Below are 25,462 nucleotides of genomic sequence, written 5' to 3'. Positions count from 1 at the left end.
CTAACATTCTGAGATACTGTATTTTTGATTTTCATGAGTTGTGAGCTATATTTATCTAAATTAAAAGAAAAACAGGCTTGAAATATTTCAGTTTATGTGTAAATAAATATGATAAATATGAGATAAATATGAAAATTTCAATGTGTAAATAGTGGGGGGGAAATGTCATTTCCTAGATATTCAAATTTATTGAGACACACCTGTATATACACCGAAAAGCCATAACATTATAACCACCTGCCTAATATTTTGTTGGTCTCCCTTTTGCTGCCAAAACAGCCATGACCCATTGAGGCATGGACTCCACTAGATCCCTGAAGGTGTGCTGTGGTATCTGGCACCAAGATGTTAGCAGCAGATCTTTTAAGTCCTCTAAGTTGCGAGGTGGGGCCTCCATGGATCATACTTGTTTGTCCAGCACATCCCACAAATACTCAAATGGATTGCGTTCTGGGGAATTTGAAGGCAAGGTCAATACCTCAAACTCCTTGTTATGCTCATCAAACTATTCCTGAACTATTTTTGCTTTGTGCCACTGCACATTATCCTGCTGAAAGAGAACACAGCCATCAGCCATACCATTTCCATGAAAGGGTATACGTGGTCTGTAACATTACTTAGGTAGATGGTACGTGCCAAAGTAACATCCACATGGAGGTCAGGACCCAAGGTTTCCCAGCAGAACATTTCCCAAAGCATGACACTTCCTCGGCCGGCTTGCCTTATTCCCATAGTGCATCCTGGTGCCATCGTTTCCCCCTGTAAGCAACACACCCAGCCATCCACGTGATGTAAAAGAAAGCTGATTCATCAGACCAGGCCTCTAGCTTCCATTGCTCCGTGGTCCAGTTCTGATGCTTGCGTGGCCATAGTTGGTACATAGTTGGGGCAGTGGTGGCTCAAGTGGTTAAGGCGCTGGCTCGTTGACCGGCAGATCGGGGGTTCAAGCCCCAGCACTGCCAAGTTGCCACTGTTGGGCCCTTGAGCAAGGCCCTTAACCCTCTCTGCTCCAGGGGTGCTGTATCATGGCTGACCCCCAACCTCCAAGGATGGGATATGTGAAGAAAGAATTTCACTGTGCAGTAATGTATATGTGACAAATAAAGGCTATTTCACTTTTGGTGGTGCACAGGGGCCAGCATGGGCACCCTGACTGGTCTGTGGCTATGCAGCCTGACATGCAACAAATTGCGATCAAATTGCAATGTGTATTCTGATACCTTTCTATCAGAACCAGCATTAACTTCTTTATCATTTTGAGCAACAGTAGCTCATCTGTTGAATCGGACTACACAGGCCAGCCTTCACTCCCCACATACATCAGTGAGCCTTGGCCGCCCATGACCCTGTCGACGGTTCACCACTGTTCCTTCCTTGGACCACTTTTGATAGATACTGACCACTGCAAACCGGGAACACCCCACAAGAGCTGCAGTTTTGGAGATGCTCTTATCCAGTCACCTAGCCATCACAATTTGACCCTTGTCAAACTCGCTCAAATCCTTACACTTGCCCATTTTTCCTGCTTCTAACACACATCGACTTTGAGGGCAAAATGTTCACTTGCTGCCTAATATATCCCATCTATTAACAGCTGCCATGATGAGAAGATAATCAGTGTTATTCACTTCACCTGTCAGTGGTGACAGTGATGTGTATGTGGAAAGTTGATTATTATCCTTTCTTTTTATTCTAGCATTCTGTTGGTCTTCTCCAGCCCCTCATGGTTCAAATAGCTGATCAGGTGTATAGTGCAGACCTTCATGTGGGTAGAAACGATGAATGGTCATGTAGGTTTGCTACCCTTTGAGAGACATACAGCAGTGCCCATTATGTTCTTTGATTGTCTTTGCAAATATTTTCTATTAAATATCTTTTATACACAACAGAAATAGACCAGAGCCCACAATAGAAATAGATCAGAGCCCTGAATTGACCCCAGAGCAACTGCAGCTAAAGTACATTTACATTTCCAGCATTTAGTAGATGCCCTTTTCCAGAGCTACTTACATTTTTACCTCATTTTTCATTCAACTGAGCAATTGAGGGATAGTGGCCATGGTCGGGGTCTAGCAGTGGCAGCTTGGTGGACCTGGAAGTTGAATTCAACCTTCCAATCAGTAGTCCAATGCCACTAAGCTATGAATTAATATAGCTATTATTAAACATGAATTAATCATTTTTTCCCCTTCATCTACAATACATGTCTTAACTGATCATTTAGGTTGTTTTAATTAGTGTGCTACACATGAATGATGTGGTTTAGATATTATTTATGACAAACAAATCCAAATATGGGTGGGATCTTTTTTTTGCATCTGATTCTATTTTTTATTCTATGAATTTGCACACACTCTTTCTCCTTGCTTCTGTCTGCATCTCACTGAAGGGATGCCCCTGGCTGTGGTGGAATGCAGAGTAACTGGTTTGTTTTTTCTCTTCAGTGTGTCACCCACAACTCTTCACATGTCCAAACTTCTAAACAACAGCCCATCAAGTGCATGCCTCAAACCATTTTGCTAAGGGCAAAAAATTTTCATAAGAGCTGGGCAGAGACAATTAGAATAGCAGCCCTGCAGCCCTAACCATCAACTTAAAGACACAATACCCATATCAAATTAATTTAAAATATTTCTCTTTCATTTATTTAGCCAATAACTCATATTCCAGGCATAGACACTGGGTCACTATCTATGTTTTAGTCCCCTTGTTTTTGTTTTTTAATGTATTTGTGTTCCTTATTTCTTTTCCTTTACTTTAGAACTGAGATAGAGCAGGGATTAGCCAGAACACATTGATTAATTTTACATTTTCATTCCAGGAGCAAAATAGAAGAATGTGTGTGTGTGTGTGTGTGTGTGCGCGTGTGTGCATGTGCATGTGTCTGTGTGTTTGTGTGTGTGTTGGCAGAGTAAGAGGCAAAGATGGAGTGAAGGAGATAGAGAGTAAAATCCCAAGTGTACCGCTGTTTTATGCATACAGATCTGAAGAGATTTGGACGATTTGTTTTTAAATGGAGTTTTAACTTTGGCATTGAAAGAGAAGGAATGCTGAGAGGATGCAACGTGGAGTGCTGCACCTCCCGATAACACCCCCCTTCCGCTCTTCCCTACGTTATGAGAACTCTCATGGTCTGATAAGTTATCCAGCTGTTTATTACCCAAATAAATACAGAAGCCTTGTCTCACTTGCCTCAAGCCTTGAGTTGAGTGCTCGTATATGTGATTATATTACAAAGTGAATTCTTCTTTAGTTGTTTTAAGTGTGAAAACAATGGGATTAAAGAAGTGGGTATTAATCAAATAACATTTGATATACATGGGATTGAAAGTTATTCAGTATGCTCATTCAGCATGCTTAGTGCATTCCTGTGTACCTGAACATCCATTTCAGTATTCTTAAACATTTAGACAATGTCAATCAGGCATGCATACAAATGACACTATATGGAGTGAAATTATAGTAATAATGAGATATTTCTGAAGAAAATGTGAGTGGTGCTCACATGAGGTCAAGTGAGGTCATCAGAATACTCGACATGCAGGTAGCAGTAAATTAGTGATTCAACATATTTTGTGCATGGACCTGGAAGTGACATCACATGATGTCACTAGGATACTCGTCAAGCAGAAGAAGCAAGTGAGATAGTAATACAGTAGTGTGCTTTGCAAAGCAAGCACCACTAATAATAACTAGATATGTACATTTTTTGAAGATAAAAATGGCAAAACTCATCCCCGAGTGGACAGACAGGGTGCTAAAACCTTCAGATGCAAGTGGGTAGATAGGGTGCCAATACTGACGAGACATGTGTGCCAATATTACGGTGCCAATACTGTTAGATACATGTGTATGGATAGTGTGTCAATAATTTGGAGGTGAGTGCATAAGGCAGTTCTCCTCTCTGTGAGTATGTTTTGGTAACATTGTGATTTCACATGATTTGGGGGTTGCCTTGCATATAACATTATATGACACCATATGATGTCATCAGAATACTCATTAAGCAGTTCTTCTCATTGTGCTGAGCATTTTGATATGTTGCATGTCCACCTTGCGGTATTCTGTGATTCAACTTAATTTTTAGCGTTTGCTATGTTAGTGCTGTCATGTGATATCAGAATACTTGTCACGCAGTTCTGCTCATTGTGCTAATTGCTTTGATATGTGGCATGTTGTGGTAATTTTGTAATTCCAGTGATTTTGTGAAATAGTAATAGTGTGCTTTGCAAATAATAATAATAATAATAATAATAATAATAATAATAATTATAATAATAATAATATTAAAAATAAAAATAAAAAATTAATAAATAAAAATCATCATTTCGGAGTCTTGCTGCTAAAAAAGGAGTTCATTAAATTCATTACATATTCTCTCTCACACAGGTATGCCATGCATTATTATTTCTTTTACAGCTTGTGTGTGGGGCAGTGCTGTGTAGATCCTTTTTTATTATTATCATTTTACAATAATCTATATTCTATAGATATATCTATATGCACCTCTTATTTCATTCCTCATTTATGCTGGCACTAATGTATGTATTATTCTTTGTTTGTTTATTTATTTTTTACAGCTTCTCTTCTCTTCTCTTCTCTTCTCTTCTCTTCTCTTCTCTTCTCTTCTCTTCTCTTCTCTTCTCTTCTCTTCTCTTCTCTTCTAGTTCTCTCATCTCTCATTCTCTCATCTGTCTTGCTGCTTGTATCTTGTCTATGTCATGCTCTTGGTGACTTTTCTATCCTATTTTTTGAGGGTAGAAACATCACAGAGTATCTCAGAGACTTGACTTGAGCAAAACGGTCAATTACCATACTAATATTTGTGTACAGTTCTGAGAATTCCTTTTTCAATTGACAGAACAGCTGAATGATGGAGTCTGTTCTAGTCCATTGTTCACCTAAGCCATGTCTGTATTTTAACTTAAATACTGCATTAGCTGAATAATAGAAAGTCATGATGTTCAGACTGTAATGTCTTTATAGTTTATATTTTATTTAGATCTATCTTTAGGCTTATTTAATTCAAGGCTTTTGTGCATATTGGGTATGGAATAATATTCAAAAAGGTCCTATATGTCAGGGGTTTTCAGAATCAAAGACAGTGGGCCTCCTTTTTTTACACAACATACATTTGTTAGCCTACTTTTATCAACTGTGTTAACATTAAAAATTAAAAGTTAGGCTATTATCTCAATAATAAGATTCTTGTGTTTTCTTACAGTGTTTGTAAAGGCTGTAAGGTGTTTTAGTCACGTGGTGTGTGAGTGTGTATAGGTGTGATCGACTTAAAACGCCGCTGTGCAGACCGTCGCGAGAGCGGTTCTAGAGCATATTAGAGCGCACACTCTCATTGTATTTTGAGAGAGATGTCAGTCAAAATCGCATACAGTAACTGCAGTAGTGCTCAACTAAACCGATCAACATTTGCTTAATTCCTCTACAAAATTTGTGATAAAACATTCGGGGCTAGATTAAAATCATTCGGGGCTCGAGCCGAATGATTAGCCCTAGCTATGCCCTTGATTCCAGTGATTTTTTGGGGTTAACATGCATGCGACATCATGTAATGTCACCAGAATATTCGTCATGCAGTTCTCCTTATTGTGCTGAGCATTTTGATATGTCCAGGGGTGGGTAGAGTAGCCAAAAATCTTACTCAAGTACAAGTAAATCTACTTATAAAAATATTTATTCAAATTACAATAAATGTAATAATGTTCAAAGTTGAGTAAGAGTAAAAAGTATCCAATGAGAGGACTACTCAAGTAGCTAGTAACTATTTACTTTGGATCTGATGCAAATGAAAGGAATCCTGAATCTCAGACTACATCTGAATCTCAGACTACACTAGGCCTGTAACATCTCTTTTCAAAAGTCTGTTCTGTTTAGAGGATATAAAACCATATACAGTATAATCCTACAATCATGTTTCATTTCAACAGGATTGTTCTTGACACAAATGTTGTATTGCTGCTCAGTTTGCATAATTTAGTATAACGTATAAAATAATGTGCAGACATTTGGAATAAACGTAATAATCCTGCAACATATTGTGAGACCCACAATCTCATTCTAAGTAATGTAATATAAAGATTGTGAGTTTCGCGATTTTCTTGCATATTCTGAATCATGCGGCAGCCACTTATTTTTAGCGCACTCAGTTCTGTAAGATAAAGGCCAACAAAGGGCAAGAAAAGCTAAATATTATTCATTACCTTTTAACGGTGAAGAAACACAAATGAATGTAGTGAAGTAACAATAAATTTCTGCTATTAATAATTAACTTGAGTAAGCGTAAGGCCAGCTAAACTACTCAACATTACTCAAGTAATTGTAACGAAGTAAATGTACTGTGTTACTACCTACCTCTGCGTATATCACATGGCCATGTTGCAGTAATTTTGTGATTCAACTTACTTTGGTCTTATCTATCTAAGGAATAAAGCAGCTAAGAAAGTATACGAAAATAACAGTGATGGTGTGAAGCTGGCCCAATACAAAGCAGATGTAGTTAGCAAAATGAGGTTCCTTTTTTTCCCATAAGTTTTCTTTTTTTTTAAATATATTTTTAGTTACATAAAATGTTGTGCGACATACACAAAACAATTTAGTTCCTGGTTATCTCTTATACATTAAAATAGGGTACAGGGTGCAGCAGAGGAAACGTATGATTTTTGAATAGCCAATACACAGCAACAAGGAGGATGGCTCTTGATGTTAACGGGCAGCTCAGCTCCTGTCATTAACAAGCAGCATAGACGATGCAATTTCAGTAGCCAGTAGCCATGGCACCAAGGACTTGTGAGCACTGAGTGTTCGTTGTTAAAAAATTATTTGTACTAATTATTTTAATTATTTTATTTTAACAAGCAGCAGAGCTTACTGCGTATTGCATCTATACCTTTTTTTTCTTTCTTTTTAATCTATAAAGATGGACAGACAAACAGAGAGATGAACCTTACTGACATCTGAAACTTTGGCTAAAACAAAGGAATATAGCCTGACATGTTACTAAGTACTATGCTGACAATGGAAACTCTTTAAAAATGCTTCTAAAACACATAAATATCAACAATTACACACTTTTATGTGCAGTGACAGCAGTACAAATCTCTGAGATTTCATTTTTCATTTCATTGTCTGTACTGCTTATTCGATCTATCCTCGGGTAATGGGGAGCCTGTGCCTATCTCAGGCGTCATCGGGCATCAAGGCAGGATACACAGAATGAGTACAATAACACATACTTTGTAGCCAGAACTGTCAGAGCTGCTGTTATATAAAATTAATCAAAACCTTTTGACCAATCTGAGTGGAATATTCAAGTCTATAAATTAGTATAATTAGTATAAACTGGTAAATTAGTATAACATAACATGTACAACTGTACAACTATGTGTTTTTTTCATCTCCCCCATCTCATAGCCCAACACAATGGTTTGACCACTGCAGAATACTACCATCAGATGGCAATGCTAGCAGGTCACCGTAGCCCCTATGCTGACATAATTCCCTCCACCATATCCACCACTGGAGCAGGGACCAGTACATTGCACATGGAATACCTCCAAGCTTTGGAAGGTGAGTGTTCAGATTACATATTCTGACCCTGACTCCAAATATGATGAAAGTGATGAAAAACTCCTCTACTGAACAACTAATCTGAAACTCAAACTTACCTTCTTCAAGTATTTCTGTGACTAACTTGGATCTATGTCACTTCAGTTATTGTATCTAAAGTAAAATGAAATGACCATTCAGTATAAAAATAATTTGTTTATTCTTTCTCTGTGAATTAGCCAAAGCAATACCCAAAATCTGTACTTTTTCTTAAGGTAGCAGATGAAAAGACAAATGATTAAAAAGTTAGTAAAATAATAATGTGACCTGATTTAGATTTAAATAAGACATTGCCTTTATGGTTCAACTGTGTGTGTGTGTGTGTGTGTGTGTGTGTGTGTGTGTGTGGGGTAATAAGTTATTTTAAAATGTATGTAGAAAATTAAAGGCACACAGGTACAAGAGAAGTTGTACTGACTGGCCTTTTTGCCTTTGCTTTGATGGGAACGTTTAGTCAGCCTCTTGTTAGTGCTTCCGCTCCATCTAGTCTCACAACCTAATTAAAACTAGCCAAACTTGCACTGGTATCAGAAAATTAATTGCTATTAAGTGGGAATTCGAATGTCCCACTATTCATCATGGGAGAAATCCTTTCTTCTGTGGCACTGTTTAAGATTAATAGACTGGAACAAAACAATTAGCGCTATTCTTTTTTGATGGAGATGTAAAGGCTTTCTCTACTTCACAGACTTACAGTGATCGAGCCTGGGTAATAACTCATCCTGTTTCTACAATGCATGTTCCAAGCCAAATTAGCACTTAAAGCACTTTTTTATGATGTAGAGATATAGTGTGAGAGCAAATAAAGAGAATGGCATTATCAAATGTCTTCAAGCTTAGAAAGAGAGCAATAGTAGGTTACTTGGATTTCAACTGTCCTCCTATCAGTTTAATTACTGTTGGAAGGAGGCTAATAAAACATAACAGGCCTGGTCTATGTGTGTTCTGATGAGGATATTGTTTAAATGTGTTGGCTCCTAATCAGACATTGGCCATTTCAAATATCTGACATTTGCATCTAACATCTACATATAGGAAATCATGCAATTCATAAAATCTCATTTTAAGTTTAATTGCCTACATAGTCAAATGGGGAAAGAATTACACTAAAGCAAGTGTTTTTTCCCTGTATTATTTCTCAAGGCAGTATTCTGTGCAGTATTTCCTATGCTTTTTATATACACTAATCTGTCATAATATACTATCTAATATTGTGTACACCCCCTTTGTGCTGTGGGTCAGTGAGAAATGGACTTCATGAGAAGGTATGCTGTTTTTTTTAGCACCAAGACATTAGCAGCTGATCGTTCAAGTCCTGTAAGTTGTGAGGCGGTGGCTTCATGAATCAGACATGTTTGTCCAGCACATCCCACAGATGCTCGATCGGATTGACATTTTGGAAATTTGGAGGCCAAGTCAACAGCTTTAAATTCTTTGTCATGATCCCCAAACCATTACTAAACACTTTTTGCAGTGTGGCAGAGAGAATTATCCTGCTGAAATAATCCACTGTCATTAGGGAATACTGTTGCCATCACAGTTTGGCCCTTGGGTGCTTGGATCAATACACTTGCCCATTTTTCTTGCTTCCAACATATCAACTTTGAGAACTAGCTGTTCACAGGCTGCCTAATATTCCACCCCTTGGCAGGTGCCATTGTAACAGGATAATCAATGTTATTTATTTCACCTGTCAGTAGGTTTAATAGTATGGTTGATTGGTGTAAGTATTATGTTGTGAATCTAGATTTTGTTTTAAAATTCAGCATTTTGAACAGCTGTCATATAGTAGAATCATAAGCCGAGACTAACTGAAAGCCCTGTGTGTGTCCCACACATCAAAATTTAAATCCATTGAAAGCCTTGGAGCAAAGATGTGAGGAGGCCTGATTGTGAATATGCTGCAAGAATATGGACATGGACACACACACATGCACACACATCTTGTGATTTACATGTGAATGGCAGGCACTGTAAATGCTTGAAGTGTCAAATAAGAGAGAAGGGGGAGGGGGTGAGGGAAGGAGAGAGATGAGTGTGAGTAATCTTATTTGCTTGCTTCTGCTTTCTGATAAAATTAAAACAACTGAAGGGAAAATGAGTCATAAAGTCATTGTGTCACTCCATTGCAACAAAAGAGCTACATCCCCTCAGCATCACTCTTTCCCCCTCCTCCTCCTTTCACTCCTTTCTTGTTTGTGACATTTCCACTGAAAAGACAACAAAAGTCATTTCTTAATCTGTAGATACTGTCATTGTGTTCACATGGGCCTGTCTTCAACGAAGCAGCTTTTTACTGAAGGCTTTTCAAAAACAGACCACTGCAATTCCATTCACGAATAAAGAACTATTCAAGGAAATTAAATGTGATTAAAAATTGGGTGAGGGGAAAGTCACTGCTACACACACACACACACATATATAAATATAAATATAAATATATATATATATATATATATATATATATATATATATATATATATATATATATATATATATATATATATATATATATATAGTAAAATGTGTGAAATTGAAATTAGTGATTGTAAAGACCTTTCTTACTTTTTTTTCTTTAAATCTCTTATAGTCTCATAAAATTTTAAACTGTAGGCTTTGGAGACAAAAAACCTATAATTTAAAATATAGGCTTTTTGTCTCCAAAGCCTACAGTTTAAAATTGTATGAGACTATAAGAGATATAAAGAATTTACCATATATATTCCCATTTCACAAAGTTTATATACATGAGATGAAGGAATGTTTATTCTTATACAAGGCACTTAAAAGACAAGGGAGCATTAATGGGCCCATTATGCAAAATAGACTGAAATGAACATTGTCATATGATAGGGCACAGGCTTATGTGTCCAAATTGAAGAGAAAAAACAATTAAATAAACAATCAAACAGATAGACGGACAGAATGATTGACTGATTAACTGATTAATTGATATAGTATCAATAGTAACTTAAAGGCCACTTGGTGAAGAGAGACTTCTTCTCCCATGATTTATCTATTCATCATGATTTATTTATACCACTGTTGTGGTGAATTTAAGTTCAGGGCAAGGTTGTAGTTGCTCCAGTTTTGCTATCTTGGATTTAAGCATCACATGATAGGGTGAATGCATTAATGTTGTGCCCAATGAGAGCTCTCATATCTGTCTTTGTCTGGCTTCTGATGATAAGCTTCTGATTATATGACTAAGCATGCTCAAGACATCTAATAGAGCTTCAATAAATGGTTTGGTCAAAAAAGACATTTAAATGTATTGTTTGATGTGTAATTTTTTTATAGTTATGAGTTCAAGTATCTTGTTATACTTTGCTAGAAAAATTCACTAGTGACTGTTGACAGCATATACAGACAGCTGGTTCCCTTGTGAATGTCAAAAAGGATAATCTTTAAGCCATACACCAATAAATGTCAAAAACATGACAAACTGGGGTCTCTTCATCCTCTAGTCTTTGACTCTTACCATTAGACAAGATTTCAGAATAAATATACAATACAGTCGAACCTGAATGAAACAAATGAGTCTTTTGGCATCTCTGTCAAGACCTCTGGAGGTGGTTCTCTGGAAGTTTTGCATAATATTTTATACACGAATTTATTTGATCTCTTCATCCAGTATTGAAGTACTGAAATATTTAAATTTGTTTGGTGATTGGTGTTATTCAAAGCTCCTAGCTATTGATGTACTGAACACCAACCTGGACACCATTTTATGCAAAATGCAAAATTTAAATTAAAATTTGTCTTTCTCTCTTTTAGCAGGTTCTCGCTTTCCCAGTCCGAGATTCCTTAACCGTCAGGGCAGGAAGCGGCCCCTTCCTGTTTCACCACACTCAGACACAAGTTTTGATTTTCAAGCGATGATCCGGAAATCACCAAATTCCCTGGTAAGCATCCTGAACAGCTCGAGGCCCAGCTCATCCAACAGTGGATCCTATGGTCATCTGTCTGCTGGTACTATCAGGTACTGAATCTGTTACTTATAATGAATATACAGTGTATATGAAGTAATTGTTTAGTCCATCTGACCTAAAAAAACAAAAAGCAAACCTTAATTGAATTACTGTGAAATATGCTTGATTTTTGCTTGGTGCTGAATCAAGTTTGTCAGAAGTATTAATGTGTTACCATTAGAAATAAATATATGGCCTCACTTTCTGTAATGAAATAAAATAGTGCTAATTTGCATATCCTCTTTATTGCTGCTTTTAGTTTATTTATTTCTGTGCCCACATACTGTATATAAAACATATAGATAACCCAAAGAGAAACCCAGAGAACCAAGAAAATTTAATAACCCAAAGAGAAGCCCAGAAGAAACTAGAAAGTAAAGGAAGAAGAAAAGGGTGATAAAAGAAGTGGATTGTTGAGTAGGGAAAAAAACATGATTAAATGCTGAGGGTATTTCACTAATGAGAAAGGCGTGTTTAAAACAGACAGGACTGGCAGGGAGAAGACATGAGAAGTGGAGAACAAAAACGATAGAAAGATAGATGGCTAGGAAGAGAGGACTAGAGAGCAGAGTATTGCGTCTCAGGCTCCGCTGCAGAGTGATAAATGAACATACACTGCCAAATAAACGAGGGAACAGGCTGAGTGCTATTAGGCGGAAACGTGTGAACAGACTCCTCTCCTCCTCCCTAGCATCTGTCCCTCCGATATGTATCACCTGATTAATGTTCCCTCCATCAGAGTGGGAGAGCTCTACTCCAGTGCCACCACTGTACAATCGCTCATACTGGAAACAGAGGAAAGAAAAGGGGGTGATGGATGAAAGGATTGTAAAAGAAGGGACATGGGGAAGAGGATAGGGCTTTGTTGGGGACACTAACACTGATTCTAATAGGAAACAAATAGAGAGAAGGCAAGTAGACAGGGCAAAATTGTAAATAGAAAACATATTGCGTGTCTTATGGCACAGTTGCTGATTTTTTGTATTTGGTAATATTTCTAAATAATATATACACTACTCAAAAATGATAGGAACACATCAATATCTCGATAAATCAGATTTTCAAGTTGAAAATATTTACTTATGTACATTGTGTAATCCGTTGAGAACAAAATGATGCAACAATAGTCAATGGAAACCAAAATCATCAACCCATTGACGGCTGGATTCCAAATTACACCAAAAATGAAAAAAATAAAATAAAATAAAAATAAATAAATAAATAAATAAATAAATAAATAAATAAATAAATAAATAAAATTACTTACAGGTTGATCTAACTTGCATACATTTTTCAAGGTAACTTATAACGTTAGTCAGTAGTGTGTATGGCCCCCATATGCCTTTATGCACTCCCGACAATGTCTGGGCATATTCCTCATGAGATTGTGAATGGTGTCCTCTGGGATCTCCTCCCAGACCTGAATCAGGGCATCTGTGAGCTCCTGGACAGTCTGTGGTGCTTCTTGGTGGCTTCGGATGCTCTTAAACATAACATCTCAAAGGTTCTCAATTGGATTCAGATCTGGTGAACGTGAGGGCCAGTCAGTGGCATCAGACAATTGTCATGTACCAGGAGGAACTCAGGAGCTACTGCATCTGTGTAAGGTCTGACAAAGGTCTGAAATTTCATTCCTGTACCTAACAGCAGTAAGGGTACCATTGGTTAGCATGTGGAAGTCTCTGTGAGGACAGAAAGCAACTGAGCAAGTGACTGGTTAATGTATAAGAGTTAAGAATTTGTATTAATCTCATTAGGCTTTGAAACACATAGTAGTAATCATCTCTTAGAAAATGTAATTATTCATTATACAAGGTAAATGAATATCACTTAATATGTGTGAAGTAGTGACAGTTATGAGTCATTTCAATAATTTTAAAAAAGCAAAAAGCAAAAACTTTTGGCAAAATAAATGGCAAAGGCAATCTCATTTTTTTGATCTACCCAAGAGCTCCATTTTATTCATTTTTAAATTATGTATTTGTTTTATTTATTAAATCTTAACTTATAGACTTATGGCTGAATTATTTTTCTAGCTTTTTTTCTATGACATTTATTTTGTTTTGACTGAAGATCTGTGAGAAGTATGGCTGAAACAAAAATTTGGTTTAGTGGTTTTATATGATGTATTTTTTCTGCATTTCTGTCTTGTGGAAATTCAGCAAAATAAGGTTATTGAGCTCCTGAAGCATCTGTAGAATATAACATATGGGCTAATTATGAACACTACACTTAGTGTAATAGAAGTTGGGAAATTATTTTGTACTATTGGTTCATTTGTACGTAATTGTCTGTTAGACTTTTTTGGGGAGCGGTGGGGTTGGAGGTGTTCAGGGGTCTAAGATTCAAGTATACAACTCTAATGTTGTATCAGTCAGCCTACTGGACCACCTCCCTGCATAATCGGGGTGGAGAAAAAAAAGAATCTCCAAGTCCAAAGAGAAACAAAAAACCCAAAGCAGACAAAGGGAGACACAGAGGCTCCTGACCCCCATCCAGAGCGATTGATCAAAGATCTAGGAAAACAAACTGATCACTCATTTCTGGGATGTGTATGGACACATACTGATGAGTGATGAGACAGTGAGCCACACATTGTACTGTCCAGCTGCATTGATTTCCTTTCTGAAAATAAAAGATGAGGCATATGAGGGAGCAGAGGAGCCCACAATGAACTGGGCTTTAGGGACCTGCTCTTGGATCCAGACATAAGTTCAGCTTCTTAGTTTAAATGTCACTATCAAATATTTTATAAAATAGTTTCAGCTTGTATTGTACTAGCATCTGTAGATTTCTGTCTGCTGATTATACTTTTTTCTTTTCATTCCTTCTTTACTGAGCAACTATGTAGTGATTTGGATTATATGGAGTGTTTTGATCATAAATGGAAAATGGTCAAAAAATGCTGAGCTTAACCAGTTTAAAAATTTGGTTAATTGAGATATTGCATTTTTAATCACTGCATTGCTAAAGACCAGTATTAGTATTATATTGTATTGTACAATCATTGTGAAATTTACCTATAGCCCCAAGAAATCTTTGTGTATGTATCCTCAAAGATACAACACAAACCAGAATAAGGCATCTATTTACTCCGCCTCTGCTCGTATTTATTTATTTATTTTTAACTTAACTACAATTTCTTTTTTTTATATTCACTACAGATAATTGTAAGACTGAGATTAGAGTTCTGATTTGATTGATTGTGCATGAAAAACTGTAATGGGAAATCAGTTTCTTGTCTTCTCATACTTTTATTCACTTGTGTTTACCACACTCTCGTCTTCTCTTAACTGTTTTCTTTCTTATTTCTGTTTAAAGCTTATCATGTACTTAACACCTAAATGTTGTTTTCTTTCTTTATTTTTTTGGAACATCATATATTTCATTTAAGTGATACCATAAGAATGTCTTTAACACAGTTTATATACTGAATTTTATATTCATTAGACATTGTATTTTTGGCTAAAAACATTTTTAAATTTTCAACAAACGTTATACTTTATGAACTATAAAATAGGAGATGCTTGTTTTATTGTATTGTACTATATTTTAAACCTTTATTTTTATTTAATATTTTTTATTCCTAATTTCTTCTAGTCCTGCACTGAGTTTTGCCTACCCTCCCACCCCAGTAGCACTGCAAATGCATCAGCAGCTAATTGGCAGGCCTCCTGGAATTGTAGGTTCTACTTTTGGACACAGTCCTCCTCTCATCCACCCTGGCCCTGCTTTCAATACCCACAGACCCATAGCAGGCATAACCTCTTCAGGACCTGGGCCCACAGAGCGCTCCACCATCTCCTCTGACTTACAAGTGAGTCCATAACCCCTTATGAATTGTTTCATGAATCTTGCTTATATACAAAAACCATTCATGTTCAATAAATAAAATAATTGGATGGAACTGATTCTCCACTGTTCTTTATAAAAAATGTTTGATTTATTAGCACTCAGCATCAGTGTTGGAGCTGTTTATTGCTGTGTGTGTATGGAAACATGTGCCCTAAACACATCAGCATCCTATGACTGCGGAATGTGATTGCAGGTAGCCCTTTTCTCACACAAACCCCAGGGGATATTACTGAGAGTTTTGCATTTTGATAGGCTCCTTTGAGAAATAACACACTTTTTGTTAACAGCAATGCTGCCTCAGCTTCCTTTATTAATCAGAGCCAGATCTACTGTGCCCCTTTCACAAAGACTGACACATTTACAACATCTACTTGATGATTTTGTTGGAGTATAGAATACTTTGGGGAGCACTAGGAAATTTTGTGTTTGTTTCAGATTTGTGTTTTTGTTGCCATGTTGATGCCTTAGATAGACTCAGATAGAAACTCATTCTCATTCTTAATGACAGGAGCCTAAGTATATTTCCAAGCCACCCATACAAGTGTCCCTATCAAATTTGAATGGTTATAAAAGAACAATTATTGGGAACAGACTGAGGACCTAACCACTGGTAAAGCAGTGACAAAACCACAGTAACTGCAAATGATGTAGTGTTCTTGGCACAGCTGTGAATTTATCTCACATTGTTTAGAGTAATATATGGGTTATTTGGGTTCAGACCTTTATTTAAGTTTATTATTTATTATATTACACATGTAGTCATATTTAGATGATGGTAGTGGTAGATTTGTTTTTAATCTCCATTGCTTTGGTCTATCATCTGCTGGGTTGTATCTGAGAACTAGCAGATGAATATATCCTGAAACATGAGCACAATTTAGCATCTAATACTAATAATGGACAGCAAGGTAGCAAGGGGGAGATTCTCCTTTGTTTGGGCCAGTTCTTGTTTTTGAATGTACATTCCATTAGCCCATGTGCATCTGTATGTTTTAAACACACTGCTGTGTGTGTGTGTGTGTGTTTCAGAGTAAACCCACTAGTGAGTCAGCAGTGACCAGTACAGGAGACCTCATGCAAAACAAACGCTCCAAACTCAAGCCTGATGACGAGCCTCCCAGCCCTGGAGCAGTTAGTGTTCAGGTATACACATACATACATACATACATACATACATACATACATACATACATACATACATAATCCATTCTGACAAATGCCACCCATCACGTTTCTCCACAGTGGAGTTATGTAACATTTTTCCACAGTGTCACCTTTGTTGCAGTTGTTGTTAGTGTCCTTTTGAAATCCAACAACACACTCAAGGTACAGTGTTGAATATTGTCAGAAATGGGTGACCAGTTTTCAAAAACAGAAACAATGGCCTCTTTGCTTTTTAGGGTCTAGTTCTGCCCCTTTTTTCACCATATCCATTATTTGTGAGCACATGAGACTACACATTTGCACACATTGAGAGAAAGATGGAGGCCAATTATCTGATATACTGTAATTCTTTACATATTTGATCTAGTGGTGGGCTGTGTCTCTGCCTCAAATATGATAAGCACCAACAATCTGCAGCTAGAAAACAGATACATAAACTAATGTTACAAACCTACCTGTGTATCTGCTTAATGACAGAAGGATCTTAATGACACACATCCATTCCAGAACTCAAGAAAGTAATGACTGACAAGAAAAATGGCTACCAAAATGAGTGGTTTCAATTATGGAAATAATAATAAGATGGTGGAAATAACACTGATGTATGACATTTGGCTACAACATTTGGCTTGTCTTTCAGTAAGATTTAATGCATGTCCAGCTTATAATACTTTGTGAATACTAGGCCATTGCATTAGATTCTTGCCAATAAAATTGTGACATTGGTCTGAGATTAAAACTTTGTATTATAGGGACAGTTTAGGCCAAATTATGGCTATAACTACAAAATTGATTTCTTGAAAATAAAAAGTTTCCATTGAAAATGAATAGAAAGTATATACATTGGCTTCAGTTTTGTATATCATGGGTCACTCTTCCATACAGGAAGTTGCTCAGAACATTTCACTAAATTGAATAAAACTGTATGTTCTGTACAGGATCATCTGGAAGGAATGACCCAGGTAAAAGAGGAGGAAGATAAAGAAGATGGGAAACAGGAGTCAGAGGTGGTGTATGAGACTAACTGCCACTGGGAGAACTGCTGCAGAGAGTTTGACACCCAGGAACAGCTTGTACATGTGAGAAAACAAGTGCACAGACAGACACACACTCACATGCACACACACACACACACACACACACACACACAAACACGTGGTCTTACTCTGTCTTGGTTTCTGCCTCTCCTAATTTTTTACATGGTCCACTTTTCACACACTGATCTAAGTGTAGGCAAGGTAATCACAATGATCACAGCAAAACACACACACTTGGAAACTTGTTTTTTTTTATAGCCATGCCATTTGTCACAGCCACTTCCAGTCTGAAGCAGCAAGTGGAAAGACACTCACCTCTTGAGACATGAAAGCTCATCATCAGTAAAAAAAATTGCCTTTGTGTGCCCTCTTTAAGCTCTCAGTTCTCATCCCAACACACTCTCAGTTCCCTTTTAACCATTCCACAAATACACTCACACAGGCACACATCAGATAGAAAGATCTTCAGTTTTCCACAGCTGTCTATCCATACTCTGACATGGCAATCCGAAGCGGCCATGCTAACCCCTATCTATAATTGATATCCTGAGCTGGGAATGGCCTGCCTCCCACATTTGAAGGTCTGTGCTCAAAGCTTGAGGACCTTGACAACTTCTTGCCACTATTTCTGAAAGCAATGGGGGTGCTAGCTGTGTGTGTGTGTGTGTGTGTGTGTGTGTGTGTGTGTGTGTGTGTGTGTGTATGTGTATGTGTATGTGTGTGTATGTGTCTGTGTGTGTGTCTGTGTGCGGGCGTGTGTGTGTGTGTTTGTGTGGGCAGGCCAACAACTGTATATGGGGGTGGATGTTGTAACAATCATTTAAAAGTGAAACAACTCTGAGACCCTCTAGTGGCTGACTGCAGAACGCTGCCCTATCCCATGAATAGAACAAACCTACATTTTACATCTTCACAAATTTTCTTTAGCAATAGTCTTCTGTGATATTTACAAGTTTAATTGACCTTAATATTTAGCATAACAGCACATAACATTTCATAATTGCATTGCTTTCTTGTCTGTGTTTACTGCATAAAATTCTGATTTTCTGGCTCCACTTTTGGTCTACTGCACAAACATACTCAGAATGGTGAGAGTTGAAAAGTTGAAACTAAACTTTTAAAACTACACAGATTTTATATTTTTGTGGGAACACAATCATCCAACAAGGATTGGAATATCTGACAGTTGTGGTCAAATCCCCATGCTTATTTTTTGTTTGTTATTAGAAAAACAGCAGGTCTTATTCATTTCATTTTACTGGGGTTAAAGTTAGGGTTTGGTTTAGGTGTAGCATACTGTTAATTAGCTACATTATTAATTATATCAATGGAAGAATCTGAAAATGATGGTAAGACATGTGTGTCTGTGTGTGTGTGTGTGTGTGAGTGCATATGTTCAACTATTTTCTGTATCTATGCAAAGTCCTTGATGATTTATTACTAAATCAGCTTAGGTGGAACTTTCCAATTTCTACATTAATTACCAATCAGCCCTAATAATTAGATATAGTAAGCTCATTGCACACAAATCAGGGCTCAGACTTGATGGTGTTAATCTACAAAGTAATATGTCTCTATGCCAATTCTCTTGATGTATCGCTACTTATCGTCCATTATTTCTTGCTTGCAACTGCAGCTGACAGCTCAGACGTGCTACTAAATGTAAACACCTGTATAGTCCCTTCCTTCAAATTAGTTGGTGCTTAAGGAATGAAGAATCCTATATTTGTCTCTCTTGTTTTAGGCAATTTTTGGAAGGTTGGGGCAGATTAATTAAATTTTTTTTTTTTTAAAGTACACCACGTTTCCCTAGGAACTAAATAATGCACTGAAAACATCTAGCATCTCTTTAATTTTGAGCTGTTATGAATTAGCCTCAATCTTTTTTATGTGTGATTTTTTCAAAATATAGAGTTTATTGTATTTATGTATAAAATGTAACTTGTATGTATACAAAGTTTTGCTTTAGAAATTATTTGGCTTGAGATTAATAATTGAGAGAAATTTTGACATAACAAGGCAAAATTTTGAGATAATAAGTGAGATATTTGACATAGTGCTACATATTTTGTGCCCCTTTTTAATTTCTACCTGCCAGAAATGGCTTGCTTAGCTCCTAGAGATTTTTGTTTGTTACTTTCTTTTTCTGCAAATCCTGGTGTGATTCATGCAACACTGCCCTCTAATGGACATGGTCACCTTATGTATAATTATGAAGACCACTCTACGCAAGTATCCACACAGGACTATTAATTCATCCTTCATACCCATATGATTTTGATGATTGTAAATACAGACACTCTCATGAGAGTTGCTAATACTTCATGAACACGGCAGCTTCTAAAACACTTGACAATGTTAGACATTTAATTTGTGTTTTATGACAGAACACATTACTTTTTTTGCATTTAAGGTTTTTGAATATATTGAGTTGTTGAGGTTTGGATGAAAATGACTAGTCAGACAGGATAATAACTAGAAAAACTTTTTTATACTAATTGGTTGTGATTTCCACCACTATAATATAAAAATATATTCTCTGGCTATTCTGTTACTGCGTTAGAATACTACCTTTCCCCTAATCAACTTAGGTTAGTTGGGAGTTTAATGAGAATTAAGAATATAATAACATCAAAATAGAATATCTACAGTATATTTAGGAGTAAATGCACATAATCATAAGTTCCTCACAAGCATTTTCTGTAATGAGTTAAACTTATTGTTGTAGCATGTAAGAATGGATGATATGGCACACATAGCATATACTAGTATATTAGGATACTTTTTAATAGTTAGATATTAAAAGAAGACATTATTAGCTGATTTTTTTTTTCAAAGAGAGTGCCAACATTGGTAGAAACAAATAATATAAAAACCAAATGATTGTTATATTTTAGGTATATGAATATAGTGGTTTTATTTTGTTTTTGTTTTTTTTTGTTGTTGTTGTTGTTTTGTTTTTTTACATCAAATTAAAAGGAAAATGAAACCTCAACAAACTGTTTGTTGTGTGTGTTTGAGTGGGATAGGGGGTTGTAAAGGGGGAATACTCTCTCAGCTCCTGTTTGTGCTTCAGAGATAAAGAAAGACTGGTGGGGGAGGTAGTCTTCTCTTCTCCCTTAACATACCCTCTGGCTGGTTCATGGAGCCTTTAATTTATTAAATGTGGATTTTTCCCCCTTTTTTTGATCAGCTTTAGGATTAGACGCTTTATCAGTCTGGAGTATCTTACACAGAGATGAAAAGGCAAATCAGAATTACACATGCCAATTCCACCCAAACCTCCTCCCCCTCCTCTCCCTCAACTCTTTTTCCCCCAGTCCTAACATCCCATTTAGCTTCTTTTTCTGCTCTTTCACACTGAATCCTTAAGTGACTGACATGCAAAAGGATTGTATGATTTATTAGTGTGACTGATAAAACTGAATGCTGTTGGAGTTTCCCTGCTTCAGGGAAATAGCCTGTAAACAGGCTCTTTTCATGCATGGCTGCATTTTAATGGGGTAGGCCACAGCTCAGAAAAAAAGATCATAATCAGACAATATAAATGGGTTTAAGATTCGGTAAAGAGGCTATAAAATGTTTCAGTAATGAGGGCATCTAGAGCGTTTATTTCTGCTTTTGGTTTGCGTATAAGTCTCATAATGTTACTTTGGTATGCCCTTTTTTATGTGCAATTGAAACTTGATTATACATTTTGCCACATATACAAACTGTTAACAACAACAGTAACATTAACATTAGCTCAAAATGTCTAAATATTCTAGCCTAGTCTAGTAAAAAAAAAACCTCTACCCCAGTATATTTTATGTGTTAGCCCAAAATGTTTAGTGTTGCTTGGGTTCAAGCTTAATGATAACTTTGCTGGTAAAGCCGGTCTAACTGGTTATTTTCAGTAGAAAAATGACTAGAGCTAAATTTTAATTGAACAAAAAAATTATTTTACATTATAATTTACTAAGAAGAAGAAGAACAAGAAGATGACAATGATGATGATGATGATGATGATAATGATGTGGTTTGGTCCCAAATGGGGAGAAAACTGTGGAAAATACATTTGATGAATTTTAAATTTAAAGTTTGGTATGGTGCTGTAGCATCCTCAGATTTGATTCTTAGCTAGGCTTAATGCTTCAGGTTACTGTGTGTAATTTCATATAGACTTGGATAAAGCAGTTATTATATGACCTTGATGTACTTCTTTATAACATTTATAGTTCCTTTGTATTAAAAATTGTTTTATTTAAAACAATAAAGGATAAGGTTTTTAAATACTTTTAGATACAAAATGAAAAAGTTCTAAGTCTGTGGATTCTTAAGCACATGTCCATTTCACAAATATTTATTGTATCACTATAGAGTTAAACATCAGGTCTAATAGGCATGCTAAAATTGCTTATGTTTCCACATAATGTTAAATCATCATAAAAGCTCCACTTTAATTATGCACTTCTAAAAAGGGAGCATTTGGTGTGTTTTGCACATAAGTAACTGTTCAGTTGTGTGTAACAGATTATAATTCAATTCAATTTATTTTTATAGAGCTTTTAACAATGGACAATGTCTACAACAATTTTACATAAGTATAGTAATGCAAAATAAAAATTATAAAGTTTAAAATTAATTTACTATTTATCTCTAACATTTATCCCTAATGAGCAAGCCTGAGGTGACAGAGGCAAGGAAAAACTCCCTGAGATGATATGAGGAAGAAACATTGAGAGGAACCAGGCTCAAAATGGAACCCATCCTCAGTTGGGTGACACCAGACAGTAAATAATGTAAATATAAATGTCCTTTCTATTTATAGTCAATAACTGTTTATTACTGTTTATAGTCAATTGTGCAGCCAAGAGCTCCTGAGGAACTAATAGGTCAATGTGATTTTTGAGTTCGTTATAGACTTAACACTAATTTACGTTTTTTAATGTTCACTGTTGAAGACCTGAGCAAGTTGATCGACATAATGGCAGTGTCAAAGACATTGTGATAAGCCCCTGGGCTGTAATTTATTACATCACAGAGCAACATTTAGAATAGCACAGTAGCCTACTTGGACACAAAAAGTCTAAGAGCAGTACTTCTGGTTTTCCTGGAAAGTATCCTGGAGAGTAAAGTGGTGGACAATAGGACAGTGTATAATACCAGTTTAAAAAAAAAACGTAAATGATAAATCATCATCTTTTGTGGAATGTCCTTTGTTTGTGTGCAGGATGTGTATGTAAGTGTTTGTAATAATATATTGTATAGCATCACTCAAAGATGCTTTGGATGGTTAATGGCTCTTGTCCTAAACTTGTTAAACTATTCTTGTTTTTGCTATAGTAAATACTTTGATGTAGAGTCTACATATATCAATTAAGTATTCTCCCAGAGGGACAAACTGATGTTCAGTCTATTAGGATGAACAACAGTGTTGCAGATGTTCTGGTGTCACTGAATCTAAAGATAAATCTTTTAATGCTGTTCTTTCCACACGTGAATCTGTTTTTTTAGCCACAGGCTGTCTCTTTCTTTATCTCTCCCTATTTCTGTCAGTACCACCTTTTCAATTATGAGGGCTGTTGTATCTGTCCATTACAACATTAGTGTCAAATCCTTTTCCATTCCTCTCTCTCCTTTCTCTAACCTCCTACCTCATCCTGCAATCAGTGTTGTAACCTCATACATCACAGATGACAGCATCAGACTCATTTGTACAAGTGAGTGTTAAGGGACATGCAATAGTCTCCTTCTCTCTATTCATCCATCTCCTGTTGCAGTTACTTTGTGTCACTGCCACATCAGACAGATCATACACCACTGAACCACTGAATTCCAGTCAGTGTAAGGGACACTGAAGGAGAGGGGAAAAGATTAGGGATGAGGAAGAAAGGGGAAAAAAAAAAAAAAAATATATATATATATATATATATATATATAAGGAAAAAAAAAAAAAATATATATATATATATATATATATATATATATATATATATATATATATATACTACCAGTCAAAAGTTTGGATACACCTTAAACAATTAAATGTTTTTTGTTTAGGGATTTATTTTCTACATTCTAGAACAATACTAGGGATTTCAAAACTATGAAATAACACACATGGACTTAAGTAATCCATATGTAATGACAAAAAACAACAGTCAGTTGTTATTTTAAGACACGAAGGTCAGGTGTTCTGGAATAGTTCTTGCAAGAACAGTATTGTCAAGTGCATTTGCAAAACCCATCAAGCACCATGATGAAACTGGCTCACATAAAGACCATCCCAGTAAAGCAAGACCAAAATTTACCTCTGCTGCAGAGGGGAAGTTCATTTAGAGTTACCAACCTCAGAAATCACCAATTAACAGCACCTCGGATTAGAGCCGTTATGAAGGCTTTACAGAGCATAAGTAGCAGACATATCTCAATATCAACTGTTCAAAGGACATTATTGTGTATTTTGGCCGCCTTCAGCATTGTAGAAAGAAATAAACAATAGGAAAGACCATGGTGTGTCCAAACTTTTGACTGGTAGTATATATATATATACAGTATATACATACTGATCAGCCATAACATTACGCATTATGACCACTGAGAGGTGACATGAATAACACTGATTATCTCCTCATCGTGGCACCTGTTAGTGGGTGGGATATATTAGGCAGCAAGTGAACATTTTGTCCTCAAAGTTGATGTGTTATAAGCAAGAAAATTGGGCAAGCATAAGGAATTTAGCAAGTTTCACGAAGGGCCAAATTGTGATGGCTAGACGACTGGATCAGAGAAACTCCAAAACTGCAGCTCTTGTGGGCTGTTCCCCGTCTGCAGTAATCAGTATCTAATGAAAGTGGTCCAAGGAAGGAACAGTGGTGAACCAGTGACAGGGTCATGGGTGGCTCATTGATGCATGTGGGAAGTGAAGGTTGGCCCGTGTGATCCGATCCAACAGACGAGCTACTGTTATAGTCTTTGCCCACTTTTCTGTCATTTCCAATCACTCTGACATCCTTTTTTACTCCAAATTAATGTATTATATCTTTATATAAAGACATTTGTAGGTTCTTAACAGGCATTACAGTTCAGGTACTTGAAGTTTTTTTTTTAAATTTAAGCCGCTTTCCAGATTATATTTAATTTATTATTAATGCCATATTATAAGTAAATAGCTTTTATGTCCCTTGGTCCCTGCTAAGATTATTCATGGTTTTATAGCCTTCGGGCTCCTAGCTTACCTGAAATAATGGTATTACCTGTGGCTAATAGTAGTTCTTGTCTCACTCACCTTATATTATAGGCATCTATCAAATTACCTAACACGATTTAGAATTATGTTGCAAAAAGTTAAAAAGTCTGGAGAAATGAGAAATCTTTAGTAGTACAGAAAAACCAAGGGTATCATTAGATAAAAATAATAAATGTAAATCCTCTTGAGTTAAATCTGTTAAACTGTGTCCTTGTCCAAAAAAGCTTATTTGCATAATCTCTCGTTTCACAATTTCCTGGATCCTAGGGCAGACCTTCATATATGAACTACCTTCCCAGTAAAAGTGGCTTGTGCTAAAGATCTCATGTCATCTTTCTCTTTCCCTGATAAATCAGATTCTTTTTATTTACTGCATAATTCCATAATATATTATAGGAAGATTACTTTTGGTGTGATTACTTTTTTGAGATGGTCAACATTTTTATTAAGAATTAAATAGTATGAGAGCAGATGCCTCAGGATTTTCAGTGTTACGATGAAAGTTTAATTAAAATCTGATGATCATTGTAGAGGCATGTTGGGGTAAAACAAGGGAAGTAAGCAGAAACAGAGCCAGAGTG

General features: G+C 36.3%; 1 protein-coding gene across 4 annotated transcripts in view; it reads left to right on the top strand.

The window, feature by feature from the left end:
- The window catches only part of gli3 (GLI family zinc finger 3), a 145,276-nt gene that overhangs the window by 99,520 nt on the left and 20,294 nt on the right, over positions 1-25,462 (top strand). For 3 of the 4 annotated variants that reach the window (XM_058376352.1, XM_058376354.1, XM_058376355.1), the window contains 5 exons: positions 7,429-7,584; positions 11,401-11,605; positions 15,195-15,411; positions 16,479-16,592; positions 17,552-17,692. In XM_058376352.1, coding sequence (XP_058232335.1) covers positions 7,429-7,584; positions 11,401-11,605; positions 15,195-15,411; positions 16,479-16,592; positions 17,552-17,692 — 833 coding nt within the window. The remainder of the gene's footprint in view (positions 1-7,428; positions 7,585-11,400; positions 11,606-15,194; positions 15,412-16,478; positions 16,593-17,551; positions 17,693-25,462) is intronic. The other variant, XM_058376353.1, reaches the window with a different exon arrangement.

The sequence above is a fragment of the Hemibagrus wyckioides genome, linkage group LG23 (genome assembly GCF_019097595.1).
Source record: "Hemibagrus wyckioides isolate EC202008001 linkage group LG23, SWU_Hwy_1.0, whole genome shotgun sequence".
Classification (NCBI taxonomy): Eukaryota; Metazoa; Chordata; class Actinopteri; order Siluriformes; family Bagridae; genus Hemibagrus; species Hemibagrus wyckioides.
The sequence above is the reverse complement of the archived record's forward strand: the minus strand, read 5'-3'. Positions and strand labels throughout refer to the sequence as shown.